Genomic DNA, 16,673 nt, shown 5'->3' with positions numbered 1-16,673 from the left:
TAGGTTAAGCAGGCTTTTGATATGATTTAGCAAATATCAGCAGGTTCCATTGGGGAAGAATTTATGTTCCTTGTGGGTTACCTGGGTTATATGTAGAAAAACAATTTTAAAAAATACTTGTTCCACACTGTGTAGTGCTGAGAAGAGCAGTCTCCAGTGCTTTGACATTAGCATTCTACTCATTCTGTAGCTGAAAATAAGCCCTGTTTTTCTTACCTTTTAAGTGAGTAGACTTGGACCTTGGTTGGTTCCTTAAAGACCCATCATTAATGTTTAAAATATTAAAAGGACAACTCATCCTAAAGTAAAGTCAGGGTTGCCTGATCTTCCAACAGCTATAAAAAATGTTTTTCAATATGAAAATTGTTTTAGGAAACAGTTTTAGCTGTGAAAACAGTTATTAAAAAAAAAAAAATACCCCTAGTACTCAAAGCCCATAAAATCTTCCGCTGTTTCCAAATCAAGCATGGGGTGGTTAATATGGATAGACGGGCAGATATTTTGAAATAGGGAACCATAGGTCCTGGTTTGCCTAGGACAGTCCATGTGCTGATATAATTATTAAATGCACTCCCTTTCATTCTCAAAATATCCTGGTTTAAGATGATAAATTAGGGTCACCCAACTTAAAAGAAACACTGACGAATAGAATAAAAGAGTCCTGCATCCCATCTCAGAATAATCAAGATATTTCTTTATTTTCCCTTGTGGCATCCTTATGTTTGCTGGGATGTTACCCTAAGACATTTCTTTTCTCAGTCAGTTTTTTGTTTTCAACCCTAGATCTCTGTTCCCGTTCCTCCAGCCTGGTGGTCACTCTTTGGCTTCTGCTAGCCAATCTGTTTCCTCTGCTGGCTGGATTTCTTCTGTGTGTGTGGCACTAGGAATGGAAAAGTGAACTCACCAAGACATTCTTTTGTGTCAAGTTCCTCTGAACAAAGCACAAAACCTGGGCAAGTACCAGTCGATGCAGATGGCAGAAGTGGCATTCCTGACTTTGTCTTGAAGTGTTGACCACAGTCAGAACATGAAGCAAAGCATCACAGCAGTCACTTATCAGCAGGCCTACAGTGTCAGAGGTTGGAGAAGTAGAAGGAATTCCAAGATTCCAAGTCTCTTATTTTTCAGGATACACAATCTTCCTGAAGTTTTCCTTTGAAAATGGGATAATTGGTGGAATTTTCAAACTAATTATATACCTCAGCATTTTCATTAACCTGAAATGATGGAGTAGTTGATCATCAATACTACAGTAATTTAAACAGCAGCTAATTATTGCAAGGTTATAAGTTGTGGATCCTGCCGTCCAAAGTACAAATTGTCTTTTGTTTTACAGAAAATAATTGAATTGAGATTTCTACATCACATTATAATGATTTTGAATTTAATGACTGTACATGGTACATGTAAATCATTGATTCCATTGTTCTAAAGAGTTTCTTAAATTATGTTTTGCTAAATCTCATGATTTAATCATATTTGCTTTTTTCAAACCACTGCGTGGCACTTTTACTACTGAGCCATCGTTAGTATGTTTTATAGTCTTCCAGCTTTACCTGTATTCATTGATGTTCAGCTTCCAGTTGTGGTCTCCATTAGTTTAATAATGGCTTGAAAACATTGAAGACATGCAAACAGAAGAAAATATAATTGTATGTTTTTCAGGTAATAGTTATAACAACTATAATCAAACAAAAAACTATTCCTTTTTGACCAGTGAAGATAAAAAAAATGTATAAGAGGAAGAATATACACCAAAACAGGATGGTCTGGATTGTTTACTAATAGCAAAGTGTATGTTTGGTGTAAGGCCTATCCAATGGGGTGTACTTTACAGCTTAACATGGCTTAGTCACAGAAGTTGGAAGACTGCCTTTCCTTTAAATGTCCTTTACCTCCTGTATTTGATACTTCCTCCTGTTACTGCATAGATTCTGGTCCCCAGAAGCAATTCTTTTCTGGTACCAGTGATTACCAACCCCACCAGAATTTGAATTATGATTTCAAATTCTTTAATAGTGGAGATGTCCAGTTTGTCTGTCTAAAGCTAATGCTATCCTGTAGCATTATACACACAATGCTTTGGCAAGCATTCATTCATTCATTCATTCATTCTTTCATTGGTTGGTGCTTCAGTTCAGTATGTGGTAATTGAGCACTCCATTTAAGAAACTGTGAGTTAACAAGCAGCCTAATTTCCTAAGGAGCAATTCCAACTGACTATTTGGCACTAAAGCCAAATAGCAACCCCAACATATAGGAAAATCACTTTTTTTTTAAATGCATAAGTTTAAAAAGACATATTCACATGTAGTTTTCAGTTGGAGATATTTCTCATTTTGAGAGGATAGGGGTTTCTACCTTAGCCAATTTCACTTAAAGAGAAGCTCATAATAGTGGTATGCAGGCCAGCGCTCAGTTTTCTGCCCATCCCATGCATACTTTAAATTGAGCAAGGTCCTAGAAAAGCATAGAGTATATTTTTAAAGAAACATAATTAATCTAAACTTATACAACTAAGGTGATTATAAATTATCCAGTAAAGTTGTATCAAGAACTTCACCAAAAATGCTATGGATTATTAGTATATTTGAGATTCACAGTGATAGGTTCAATTATCTTTTGACTGTTGTGCAGTAATGCCATTTAGGTAATATTGTTTCCAAGCATGGTGCTTTTTATACTTGAAAGATATTTTTTGCTTTATTTTTATTGATATAATTATATTTGCACTAATGACTTTCTATAGAAAATATTATAGATGACATTTTTCCTATATATATTTATTAAGCTTGGAATCTAGTATCCTAGTATTTTTCTCTGCACAAATATGAAACTTGATAAAAGTATGATGTCAAGAATTCTTGAGCTCCTGAGGGTAACTAACCACAGTAATGTCTTCCTTCCTCTTCAGAAAGGCTTATAACCAATTCTGCATTGTATATTCAGTGAAGACTGAGAGAGCCTCCAAACCTCTAAGAAGATACAGGAGACAAGGTCTGGTCTCTTAGAATATGATAATGAAACAAAGATAAAGAACATCTTTTAAAACCTGAGATTTCAATGCAGAATTAGTGAACTAAAATTCAGCTACAAACTGAAGAATTCACAATGGCCAGAATGTTGTCCTGTGGCAGAGTACGTCCTTCATATTAGCAAAGACAAAGCCAGTTTATTGTGAAAAGAGACTGAACAGGCTGTAGCTGTGGTGAAAGTGAGGTGGGGCAGGAAGAAGAGTGGAGAGCAGCTGATTTAGGGACAATAGGGTGGAGTCTCTCATTTAAAAAGGGTCATGTGTTTATAAAAACTGACTACCTCAGTTTTCAGTTCAGACTTAGGGTCATTTTGATTGTGTTAAGGTCCCAGTTGTCAAAATTATCAAATGAAATTGTCCCTCAGCTTTTCAAGAACAGAATTTACAGGAAGAAAGCAAAACCCATGTCGATAGACTTTAACTGACAGCTTTAAAGAAACTGGCAAGCACTTGGTAGTCTTAGTGTAGTTCCCTCCAATATTCTCCTGAGAAAACATCCTCTCCCTCTTAAAAATAAGTATCCCTTATATTTTTCCTATAGGATATGTATTTTTGTTGAGACCAAATAAACCTGCAAGTATTATAAGTTATGCGTAAAATTAGTTTTCAGCCTAATATGTTGGTATAACATTTATTGATATTTGAAACATAAATTTATGAGGCTTAAGTAGTTTTAGGAAGATACATAAATAAGTGTATCAGATTATTCCATGGAATTTTATCATTGTTACCTTCAATATTAGAAGAAAAACTGAATAAGGCCTAAAAGGCTCAAGTTCCTTATCTGTAAAATGACTAGATAATTTCTCAGAATCCTTCCAGCATTAAAATTCTTTGCCTCATGCTCACCCAGAATTGCCGGGTCAGTGCCGGCTCTGACCCACCTCCTGCAGCATGCCAGCTTACCTGCCATGTTCATCACAGTGTCTTGTGCTTCATGCCTTAGTGCCATCCACGTCCTCAGACACTGAATGGAGAGAGAAGAGCCTGTGTCTAAGGGCAGCTCAGGAGGCCTGGCAAGAGGAAGGGGACTTAGTCATAGCCCCACAGCTCCTCTTCACAGTGGGCAGTAGTCAGTTCCACGTTCTTGAAGTTCAGGAGCACTACCGTATTTTAACAAAGTCTTTGCTACTTATTCTGAAGAAAGATCTTACCTGAAAGGAAGGCTTTTTTTTTTCCTTTGGGTCCTTTGGGTCAGAGTTCGGGAGGGAAGGGCGAATTATTTTTTGTTTGTTTGTTTGTTTGTTTACATTTAAAAAAAAAAATAAAACAAGATTTAAGGACTAACCTTTATTTATGGTATTGAACTTTAAGTGTAATATATTCCTTAGAAAAACACTACTTTAATAAAAATGGAAACTACTTTGTCTTGTCTTAACACTTAAAAAATCTGGATGGGGACAAGGTGTCCATGTGTTCTATTTTGGGATGTTGAGTTTTTTTTATTATGAAACATAATTCAGAGTTTTTATTTAAACTTGAGTAAAATTGTCCTACTTAAAGAATGCAGTAAGGGTTTATGTAAGTCTGCAGAGCGTAGCCCTCCGCAGGAAAGAGAGCAGGCTAAAACAACTCAGGGTAAGGCATCAAATATATTGTGGCTGTAGCCATGGAGTCATGATTCTTCCTCTTAACCTGAATGTAATATGGGAGAAAGTACCAAGGGCACATCCCTATCATTTGCACTTGAGGCCATTCTGCCCTGGGACAGCAAGCCAAGCGTTTTGTGAAATTGATTGACCATGCCTGTGTGACCTAATTGTTGAACTGAGATCTTTGTGGGGATTTTTTCTATTAATACTAATTATATTTTCTTAGAGTTTCAAATGTTTTGTATACGTAGCTAAAACAATATAGAATAAATTAACTTCAAGTAGTTTAATAAATCCAGTATTATTTGCCCTGTGTACTGAAGATAAAGCTGTCTACAACTCTCAGATTTTGTATGTTCACGCCTTTCAGTATATTCATAAAATATAGGTTATTTAGGGGGCATTAACACATAATTAGCCTTTTTCTCACGACCCCTCCAGTAAATTTGCTGAAATGGAGGGGTTTATTTAAATCAGCTTTGTTAACATTCTACCAGAAGTTCATTTTTTAATGTTAAAAATAAATTGGGGAGAAGGAGAAGATGGTGGCATAGAGAGGAGTGGAAGTTAGTCCCCCCAGAGCAACCAATAAAAAACCAGAAACAACTAGTAAAAGATCTGGAATAACTGCTGGGAGACGACCAGTGCAACAATCTGGATTGGAAGAAATGCTCGAGATCACAGCATAAAATCTGTTAAGTAAAAACTGCGGACCTGAACCTAGAGCCCCTCCCTCATGGCAGCCTGAACTGCAAAGTCTCGCAGTGCTACAGAGCAGCACTCTCTGAACAAGCGAATATACCTCAGCCCAGCTCCAAGTGGGGTTTTAATATTAACCACTCAGTACAAACTACGACTCCCCAACAAGCAGACAGAGGCTTTTGGTGATGACTGACCTTGGAGAGTCAGGGGACGTATCTTTCTCAGGATGGGGTTCCAAAGGATCGGGTGATATCTCGGGCCGATGGGTGAATCTGGGGGCCATAGACTGACCCTGAAAGAGGGATTTCTGTCCCTTTCTCAACCTGGGTGGCTCAGTGGAGAAAACCTCAACTGTTTTCAGCTCACAGTGCTCTGCATTAGAGAAAGCCTCAGCCATTTTAAACTTGCAGCACCCTGACCCAGACAAAGGTGGAGATAGCAGAGTCAGAGAAACAAAGAATCTATTTATATGCAAATGAAAACTTCCTAGGGGGCATATCTTCCCTAAGACGAAGAAGGTGGTGCCAAGCTCTACTACCTGCTTTCCATTCAGAACCAGACCCCAGAGCCTGGGGGAAGACAGCCACGGGCCACACTTTCTTACACCAGTCTGGAGTGACAGGCTGAGAGGCACCACCTGCTGGGCAGAAAAGCACAGGGTGTGTCAATCATCTAAGACACACCACCAGGGAAACTGGATACTGAATATTTCTTCCTTCAGGGATTTAAGTCTGTTCTTGTCTGGGAAAACCTGATTGGGGTGGCCAAGGAGACCAGATGCCTAAACAACAGAAAACTACAACCTACACTAAGAAAAATGAAGTTATGGCTCAGTCAAAAGAACAAAGTTACACTTCAACTGAGATACAGGAATTTAAACAGCTAATGCTAAATCAATTCAAAAAGTTTAGAGAAGATACGGCAAAAGAGATAAAGGTTATAAAGAATACACTGGGTGTACCTAAGGCAGAAATCAAAAGTTTGAAAAAACAACTGGCAGAAACTATGGAAATGAAAGGCATAACACAAGAGACAAAAGACACAATGGAAACATACAACAGCAGATCTCAAGAGGCAGAAGAAAACACTCAGGAACTGGACAACAAGGCACCTGAAAGCTTACACACTAAAGAACTGATAGAGAAAAGAATGGAAAAATATGAGCAATGTCTCCGGAACTTAAGGACAAAACAAAATGCAGGAATGTATGTCTCATTCGTGTCCCAGAAGGAGAAGAGAAGCGAAACGGGGCAGAAGCAATAATAGAGGAAATAATCAATGAAAATTTCCCATCTCTTATGAAAGACATAAAATTACAGGTCCAAGAAGCACAGTGTACTCCAAATAGAATAGATCTGAATAGGCCTAAGCAAGACACTTATTAATCAGATTATCAAACATCAAAGACAAAGAGAATCCTGAAAGCAGCAAGAGAAAAGTGATCTATCACATACAAAGGAAGCTTAATAAGACTATGTGTGGATTTCTCAGCAGAAACCATGGAGGCAAGAAGGAAGGGGGTGATATATTTAAGATACTGAAAGGGAAAAACTGCCAACCAAGAATTCTATATCTGACAAAACTGTCCTTCAAATATGAGGGAGAGTTCAAAATATTGTCTGACAAGCAGACAATGAGAGAGTTTGTGAACGAGGTACCAACTCTACAGGAAATACTAAAGCGAGCACTACAGACAGATAAGAAAAGACGGAAGTGAGAGGTTTGGAACACAATTTTGGGTGTTGGTAGCACAGTAATGTAAGTACACTGAACAAAGATAACTATGAATATGGTTGAAAGAGGAAGGTTAGGAGCATGTGGGACACCAGAAGAAAAGACAAAAGATAAAGACTGGGATTATAACTCAGTGAAAGTTCGAATGTTCAACAATTGTGATAAAATGTACAAATATGTTTTTTCATGAGGGAGAACAAATGTCAACCTTGCAAGATGTTAAAAATAGGGAGGTATTTGGGGAAAAAATACAATCAATGTAAACTAGAGACTATAATTAACAGAAAAAAATATATAAATAAAAAAAGTAAATTGGAAAAAAATAAATTGGACAATGGGATAGTAGTCCACATATGTGATCTGATGTTCTGGCAGATGACCAAGACTTTTCCCATTTTTTATGTATGTAAAATATTTTCTCTGCCTATAGACATTAGTATAGCTTAGATTCAATACTAACAGTCAATTTTTTTTGTTTCAACAGGGATGTTAGTGAGTAAACAACTTTTTGACATTCTCTCATTTGAAAATATTCAAATTGATATCTCAACAGCCCCTGGCCTTTTCCCCCTATTAGAACTCTTCTAGTGACATTTCAAGAGAACTGCAGGTTGATGAGAGATTTCATTTGTGCATACATGTGTAAAGTTAGGTTTTGACGTATTTGGCTGAGGATACCCAAAGTTAATGTAGCCATAAAAAGTAGAAGCATGTCTCAGCATAACTTGCATTGATGCCCAGTCCCAAACAAGACTATGGTGCTAGTGACAAGGTCTGCTGAAGGGAGGGTCTTACACATCTGAGATGCTTCATTTTATGCTATCGCATTGTTCTTTCGTAGGTGGGTTGACATCACTGTTGAGGAAGAGCTTAATTTGTGTGCCTGATGCTTCCATTTAAGGAAACGTTTCCCACAGTCTCACTTCAGGGGGAAAGCAGGATCTGTCTTCAACTTTCCTATTTTGGGAAAAGCCCATTTCCTTACATTGTAAGATTCTAATTTAATAGATTAGAAACTAATTATTTTGTGAGAATCATAAATTGGTTCTCTAAATTATGATGTCTTTGTGGACTTATCCCTAGTTGGAAAATTGGTTCAGAAATTTATCTTATACTTTCAATCATGTATGTCTCCATCAGTCTCATAACTAGGTTAGAAGTGGATTTTGATGTTCTTCAGTTGCTGAGATCCTGATTTCTCAAAGGAAAAATCCCTCACATATTAAGATTCCACAGCTATCTAAGCACACCATTCTCAACACCACCATCCCTTAAGAGTGCTGACGGGTTGTTATCTTCAGGAAAAGTTTGGCAAGAAGTCACTGTGGATTTAGATTGCTCTAATGCTACAGCATAAAATCTTGGCTGTAAATAAGTACATCTCATTTATATTTTTGTTGGCCATAGCATTAGGACTGACAAATGAAATGGACTCCTAAAAAATAATTTTATTATTAAATTATTGATTAAACAGAACATATTTGTTCCCAGTGTTCTTAAGTATCCTATTTGAATCTTGATAGAGTTTAACTAAAACAGGTTATATCCACTGTTCAGAATGATTTGGTTATTTGTGAAGCTTTACATTTGCTGCTAAAGAAATAAAATGTGTGAAAGTGCATTTTTACTAAAAGTTTGACAAAGGAGTAAGGATGGAGCAAATAAGTGCTATATAAATGTTTGATAAATAAACCCTTAGGAAGAATTATCACTATGATGGAGAGAAGAATGAAGTGAAATATCTGAGGTGACTTAGTCCTCAGGCTGAGGTGAGTCAATGACTTTGCCACTGCTGGGATTGTGCCCCCAGGACCCCTACACCAGCATTGTGAGGCATTGACAGATTGCCCTAGATGGAGGACTTTTTCCATTTTTCTCTAATTTATCCTCTTACGGTCACTCCAGCTGCCTTTCATCCTAGGCTGGGATTGACCCACCACTCGGTTCCCAACAACCCCCCCCCCCAAAAAAAAAAAAAACAGCAGTTCAAAACAACCTTTCTCTCCAGAGTTTTCTCGAGTATATGGACAATTAAATAAACTCATCCCATCCTTTCAGTTGTAATTTCTCTGTTTTTTTCATCCAGAACTGCCCTATATATTGTAGAAGTCCCACTGTGGCCACTCACACCCCAGAACTGCTCTGGTCGTCCACTGCCTTCTCTCTAGTTATTCCACGGTGGATACTAGGTCTGCTCTCCTATTCTGCCATTTTCCTCTAAGCTCAAGTGTTATTTTATTTCAAATAAGTTTTCTTTAATTTTTTTCTTTATGTAATGTTTTCAGTTTTTTCTCTTTGGTAGTTCTAGTTATTGATATATTTGTCCTCAATTTCTATCACTTCCTCTCTATCCTTAATTCTTTTTCTTTTTTCCATTCCATTGTCTTTTTCTCATTTCTGCCCTTGGTATATGGTAATTACTATTTGGAGTTTGTCTTCCTCATTAAGCTGTGAGCAACATTGAAGGCAGGTGGCTTTCATTTTTTTTTTCTCCAACATATGGAGAGGTAACCAATATACATTTGTGTTATTAAAAGAGAAAAATCTCCTTTATCCTTGTGAATATAAAAAGGGCTTTGCTTCTTCCTTCCATCTCTGGTCCCTAGTGCAATGGAGCCCTGTGGGTGTCAGCTCTCAGAGGAGGTCTGCTGCAGAGGCTGAAATTGCCCTTTTTGGTCAAGGCGCATTTTGGCCCACTTGACTAAGGTACACAAACCATTAGTCTTACAGAGTATGCACTGGTTGTTTCCTCATCATACACAGGTCACAAATACCTGCAGGTGGCAAAATTTCTCCTCTCTGTAATTTCCATAAAAATGAAGGTGTGACTAGAAAATACATTAAAGGAGGAGAAACTAAGATGGTGGCTAGGTGAGACAGGGCAAAAAAACACCTCCATGAAAAATTCTAGATAAAAGCCAGAAAGTGACCCAGAACACCATTTCCAGCAATGCACCAGCTGGACAAGGTCTGCTAAATCCACAGGGACCGTGCACTTGGTGAAACTGGGACTCTGCATTCTGAAATGAGTGAGTAAGTCGGCTGAATGTCCAGCAGCCATGCTGTGGTGTGGGGAAACCGAGGGTTGGCATTTGGAGGTGGACTAGTTCTTTTTAAAAAAAAAAACAAAAGTGGCTGCAGATATGGCAGCAAGAACCACACAGTGAAGCACAGCAGGAAAGGGCTGTGTGAACGCCTCAATATCTGGCATGGAAGATAGCCTTTCATGTACCCACTGCTAGTTGTCTCAGGGCGAGGAGGGCAGAGGAGAGCCAAAAGGGGAAAAAAAACATACCCCTTGCAGCCATCTTCCCTGCGGGCTGGGAATGCTCCTGCCTGGCGCTGGAGCCACAGCCCAGAGCCGTGCCAAGGGACCCAGTGTGACGGGAAGTCTTTCCAGCAACACCGTCCACACACTACAATATGGGGCATGGACAATAGCCTTTCCTGCACCCACAGCTAATTGTCCTAGAGCTGGAAAGGCAGAGCTGTGTGTCAAGGGGGAAATTAACATGCCCCATTCAGCCATCTTTACAGCAGGCTGGGAATGCCCCTGCACAGCCCAGCGGCCCAGGGCTTCCCTTGATGCCCAAGGCATCTGTGAATTCTGCTACCAGGTCCACAATAGTCTATATCCCAGCATGACAGAAAAGATAAAATAGGGAGAAGGAAGAGACCAACCCAGAGGGGTAAGAAGGTAGAAGACATAATTGGCTCTTTCAAAACTAAGTCAAGCAAGAAAGGAGATGTGGATGGGAATTTTGGTGGGATTTTCCTTGGGAGTGGAAAAGGGGCAAGTAGGTGGAATGATGGTATGTAAGTTTGGTGGTTTGGGGGGGAAGTCCTCAAGTCTTTTAATCTTCAAGTCACTTTCCCCCAAAAAATGAAATATATTTCCCCCTCAAATATAAAAATGAAGTGCTTATTGTAAAAATGTAAACAACTATGAAAACAATAAAGGAAATAAAACATTACCACTCAAAACCAGCCACTGTTATTGCTAAACATCTCTCCAGATATTTTTATGAATATACGTACACACACACACACACAAACTTTTATATAATAGAGCCATAGTATCCTATTTGTATCCTCTATTTTTTTAAAATTTGTTATAATTAGTAGTTGTTGCACTGGTTTGAATCTATTATGCCCTTCACAAAAGCTGTTTTCTTTAATGCAATCTTGTGGGGGCAAACTTATTAGTCTTTTGATTAGGGTGGGACATTTGATTAGCTTGTTTCCATGGAGATGTGACCCACCCAAAGTAGGTGAGACCTTTCGATTAGATCATTTCCATGGAGGTGTGACCTCACCCATCTAGTGATTAGGTCACTGTAGTACTTTAAGAGAGCTATGGACAGAAGGAGCTCAGAGATGCTGAGAGAGACATTTTGGAGAGAAGCTAAGATATGTAATCCAGAGTTTGCCCCAGGAGGAGCTAAGAGCCAACACAGACCCAGACGCTTGGAAACATTGGGTGATGCAGACAGAAGGACATTTGGAGATGTTAAGCTAAGAGATGAAGCCCAGAATTTGACCAGAGAAGCTAAGAGAGGACTCCCAGATGCTTAGAGAGAAACTTCCCGGGAGAACCAAGCAGAGACCTGAGAGAAGCTAAGAGAGACAGAAGCCCAGAGACATTTTGGAGAAAGCCATTTTGAAACCAGAACCCAGGAAGAAAGGACCAGCAGACACCAGCCACGTGCCTTTCCAGCTGACAAGTGTTCCAGACACCATTTGTCTTCCTTCAGTGAAGGTATCATCTTGTTGATGCCTTAGTTTGGACACTTTTATGGACATTTGTGAACTAATAAATCCCTTTCATAAAAGCCCATCCATTTCAGGAATTTTGCATAAGAATAGCTTTAGCAAACCAGAACAGTTTTGCTCAGAAAGGACACATGAGAGTACTTTATATGGCTATTCTACATTTAATCAATAATATGTACAAGTTGGCTTGACATGCTGAGCCCTCTGTCTTGGGGCTGGCCCCTGTGAAGCTTGTTACTGCAAATGAGAGGCTAAACCTACTTATAAATGTGCCTAAGAGTCTCCCCCTGAGTGCCTCTTTGTTGCTCAGATGTGGCCCCCTCCTCTAACTAAGCCACTTTGGCAGGTGATCTCACTCCCCTCCCCCCTACATGGGACCTGACTCCCAGGGGTATAAATCTCCTTGGCAATGCAGGATTTGACTCCTGGCGATGAATCTGGGCCCAGTATTGTGGGATGGAGAACATCTTCTTGACCAAAAGGGGGATGCTAAGTGAAACGAAATAGTTTCACTGGCTGAGAGATTTCAAATGGAGTCGAGAGGTCACTCTGGTGGACTTTCTTATGCATTATATACATAACACTTTTTAGGTTTTAATGTATTGGAATAGCTAGAAGTAAATACCTGAAACTACCAAACTCCAACCCAGCAGTAGACTTGACTCTTGAAGATGATTGTATAACAATGTAGATTATAAGGGGTGACAGTGTGATTGTGAAAACCTTGTGGATCATACTCCCTTTATCCAGTGTATGGATGGATGAGTAGAAAAATGGGGACAAAAACTAAAGGAAAAATAGGGTGGGATGGGATGTTTTGGGTGTTCTTTTTTATTTTTATTTTTATTTTTTATTCTGATTCTGATTCTTGTATAAGGAAAATGTTCAAAAATAGATTGGGGTGATGAATGCACAGCTATGTGATGGTGCTGTGAACAGTTGATTGCACACCATGGATGATTATATGGTATGTGAATATATCTCAATCAAACTGAATTTAAAAAAAAATAAATAAATGTGCAAGTATTTCCAAATGTACATGATTGAATTTTTTTTCATTCATTATGGAAATTCATATATAATAGTTAAACCTATTTAATTGGCTCAAAATATAACAAAGACTTTAATTTCAAGTAAAATTTCCATTGACAGTACAGAATTTTAAATATGCTTACTGTTCACCAGCTGCAGAGAAGTGACAGTATTCCTAGAGTGTGCTTAGGAAACAAGTCAAACAGACTATGGCCTTAGATAGTTAAAAATGGACCCAAGATTTTACAAACTAACCTAACTTTGGTATTTCCTTTTTTAAAAAAGTACTACAGAGAGGGGGGCAAGATGGCAGCATAGAGAGGAGTGGAAGCTAAGTAGTCACCCTGGAACAACTAAAAAAAACTGGAAACACCTAGTAGATAATCCAGAATAACGGGGGGGGGAACAGACAAGACCGTCCACTCATCATACACCAACCTGAATTGGGAGGAATGCCCAAGATCACAGCATAAAATCTGTAAGTAAAACCTGTGGATCCAAGTCACAAGACCCCCTCCCCCATAGCCTGAGCTGCAAAGCCTCTTGGTGCCAAAGAGAAGCTCTGTCCCAGCAAGCAAATATAGCTCAGCTGAGCTCCAACTGCGGTTTTAAGTAGTGAGTGTGAACTGCTCACTACAGGTACGAATCCCCAAAAAACAGACAGAGGCTTTGGGTGCTGACTGACCTTGGAGAGCCGGAGGGTCACCTTGGACTAGGTCTGAAGGGGACTATCTGTTTCTTTTTTGGCTCAGTGGAGAAAGCCCCAGTCATTTTCAGTTTCCAGGGCTGTGACTCAGAGAAGGGTGGAGACAGCACAAGCAGAGAGAGAGACCATGGAAATGCTCATGACCCCCCCAGGGGGTCTATCTTCTCTAAGAGGAAAGGGGTGGGGCCCTTTCCATTCAGAACTAGACCCCAGAGCCTGGGGGAACACGGCCATACCTCCTCACACCGGTCAAGAATTATAGGCTATAAGAGTCTCCCCCTGAGTACCTCTTTGTTGCTCAGATGTGGCCCTCTCTCTCTCTAACTGAGCCATCTCGACAGGTGAACTCGCTGCCCTCCCCACTACGTGGGACCCGACTCCCAGGGGTGTAAATCTCCCTGGCAACGCAGAGTATGACTCCCGGGGATGAATGTGGACCCGGCATTGTGGGACTGAGAGTATCTTCTTGACCAAAAGGGGAATGCAAAATGAGATGAAATGGTTGCAGTGGCTGAGAGATTCCAAATGGAGTCGAGAGGTCACTCTTGTGGACATTCTTATGCACTATATAGATAACACCTCTTAGGCTTTAATGTATTGGAATAGCTAGAAGTAAATACCTGAAACTACCAAACTCCAACCCAGCAGTCTGGACTCCTGAAGACAATTATATAATAATGTAGATTACAAGGGGTGACAGTGTGATTGTGACCTTGTGGATCACACCCCCTTTATCTAGTGTATAGATGAGTGGAGGAATGGGGATAAAAACTAAAGGACAAATGGGGTGGGATGGGGGGATGATTTGGGTGTTTGTTTTTCACTTTTATTTTTTTATTCTTGTTCTGGTTCTTTCTGATGTAAGGAAAATGTTCAGAGATAGACTGTGGTGATGAATGCATAACTATGTTATAATGTGGACAGTGGATTGTATACCATGGATGATTATATGGTGTGTGAATGTATTTCAATAAAACTGAATTTAATAAAAAAAAAAGAATTATAGGCTAACAGGCATCACCTGCTGGGCAGAAAAGCACAGTGACCTGAGGCATCACAGGGTGGAGCAATTTTCAAAGACACACCCTCAGGGAAACCAGATACTGAATATTTCTTCCCTCTGGGACCTGAACCTGTTCTGGTCTGGGAAAACCTGATTTGGATAACCAAAGAAACCATGCCTAGACAACAGAAAATTACAACCTACACTAAGAAAAACAAAGTTATGGCCCAGTCAAAGGGACAAATGTACACTTCAACTGAGATACAGGAATTTAAACAACTAATGCTAAATCAAATCAAAAAGTTTAGAGAAGACATTCCAAAGGAGATAGAGGCTGTAAAGAAAACACTGGGCATACATAAGGTAGAAATCGAAAGTTCAAAAAACAACTAGTAGAATCTATGGAAATGAAAGGCGCAACACAAGAGATGAAAGACACAATGGAAACATACAACAGCAGATCTCAAGAGGCAGAAGAAAACACTCAGGAACTGGAGAACAAAACACCTGAAAGCCTAAATGCAAAGGAGCAGATGGAGAAAAGAATGAAAAAATATGAGCAACGTCCTGGGAACTTAAGGATGAAACAAAGTACAAGAATGTATGTATCATTGGTGTCCCAGAAGGAGAAGAGAAAGGAAAAGGGGCAGAAGCAATAATAGAGGAAATAATCAATGAAAATTTCCCATCTCTTATGAAAGACATAAAATTACAGATCCAAGAAGAGCAGCGTACTCCAAAGAGAAGAGATATGAATAGGCCTACACCAAGACACTTAATAATCAGATTATCAAATGTCAAAGACGAAGAGAGAATCCTGAAAGCAGCAAGAGAAAAGCAATCCATCACATACAAAGGAAGCTTAATAAGACTATGTGCGGATCTCTCAGCAGAAACCATGGAGGCAAGAAGGAAGTGGTGTGATATATTTAAGATACTGAAAGAGAAAAACCGCCAACCTAGAATCCTAAATCCAGCAAAGCTGTCCTTCAAATATGAGGGAGAGCTCAAAATATTTTCTGACAAACAGACAATGAGAGACTGTGAACAAGGCACCCGCCCTACAGGAAATACTAAAGGGAGCACTACAGGGTGATAGAAGACAGGAGTGTGTGGTTTGGAACACAATTTTGGGAGATGGTAGCACAACAATGTAAGTACACTGAACACAGGTAACTATGAGTACTGTTGAGAGAGGAAGGTTGGGAGCATGTGAGACACCAGAAGAAAGGAGGAAAGATAAAGACTGGGACTGTGTAACTTGGTGAAATCTAGAGTGTTCAACAATTGTGATAAAATGCACAAATATGTTCTTTTACAAGGGAGAACAAGCAAATGTCAATCTTGCAAGGTGTTAAAAATAGGGAGACATTGGGGGAGGGATGCAATCAGCATAAACTAGAGACTGTAACTAATAGAATCATTGTATTATGCTTCCTTTAATGTAACAAAGGTGATATACCAAGGTGAATGCAGATAAGGGGGGGGATGGGGAGGCATGTTAGACACTTGACATTGGTGGTGGTGTCTGATTCTTTACTCCACTTTGATTTAAGGTTATTCTTCCTTTTGCTGCTTCCTAGCTGTCATTTTTTTTTCCTCTTTCTTTTGTCTCTCTACCTTCTTTGATTCTCCCTCCTGCCTTGTGGAAGAAGTGTAGAAGCCCTTATATAGATAGTGGTGAAGGTGGTGAACATGTAAATATATGACCATACAGAGAACCATCGATTGTTTACTTAGGATGGAATGTATGGTGAGTGAACAAAACCATATTAAAAAAAATGAGTTAATGACAAAACCTCGAGGGCAATATACTGAGTGAAATAAGCCAGACACATAAGGACAATTATTGCAGGGTCTCACTGATAGGAACTAATTATAATATGTAAACTCATAGACATGAAATATAAGGTACCAAGATATAGACGAGGCTTAAGAATGGGGAGCGGTCGCTTAGTATGAGCAGAATGTTCAACTAGGATGAACTTAAATGTTTGGAAATGAACAGACGCATCAGTAGCAAGATGTGAGAATAACTAATGGTGCCAAATGGTGTGTGAATTAGGTGGAAAGGGGAAGCTCAGAGTCACATATGTC

The 16,673-nt window shown here is 39.3% G+C and overlaps 1 protein-coding gene across 3 annotated transcripts in view; it reads left to right on the top strand.

Moving 5' to 3' along the window:
• Window positions 1–4,811, top strand: part of LMLN (leishmanolysin like peptidase) — a 147,714-nt gene extending 142,903 nt beyond the window's left edge. For 2 of the 3 annotated variants that reach the window (XM_037837379.1, XM_037837390.1), the window contains exon 17: window positions 784–4,811. In XM_037837379.1, the coding sequence (XP_037693307.1) occupies window positions 784–884 (101 nt within the window). In that variant the 3' untranslated portion in view covers window positions 885–4,811. The remainder of the gene's footprint in view (window positions 1–783) is intronic. The other variant, XR_005217120.1, reaches the window with a different exon arrangement.
• Window positions 4,812–16,673: the final 11,862 nt, after the last annotated feature.

Source organism: Choloepus didactylus, chromosome 1 (genome assembly GCF_015220235.1).
Source record: "Choloepus didactylus isolate mChoDid1 chromosome 1, mChoDid1.pri, whole genome shotgun sequence".
Taxonomy (NCBI): Eukaryota; Metazoa; Chordata; class Mammalia; order Pilosa; family Megalonychidae; genus Choloepus; species Choloepus didactylus.
This window is presented reverse-complemented; position numbering and strand designations above follow the sequence as displayed.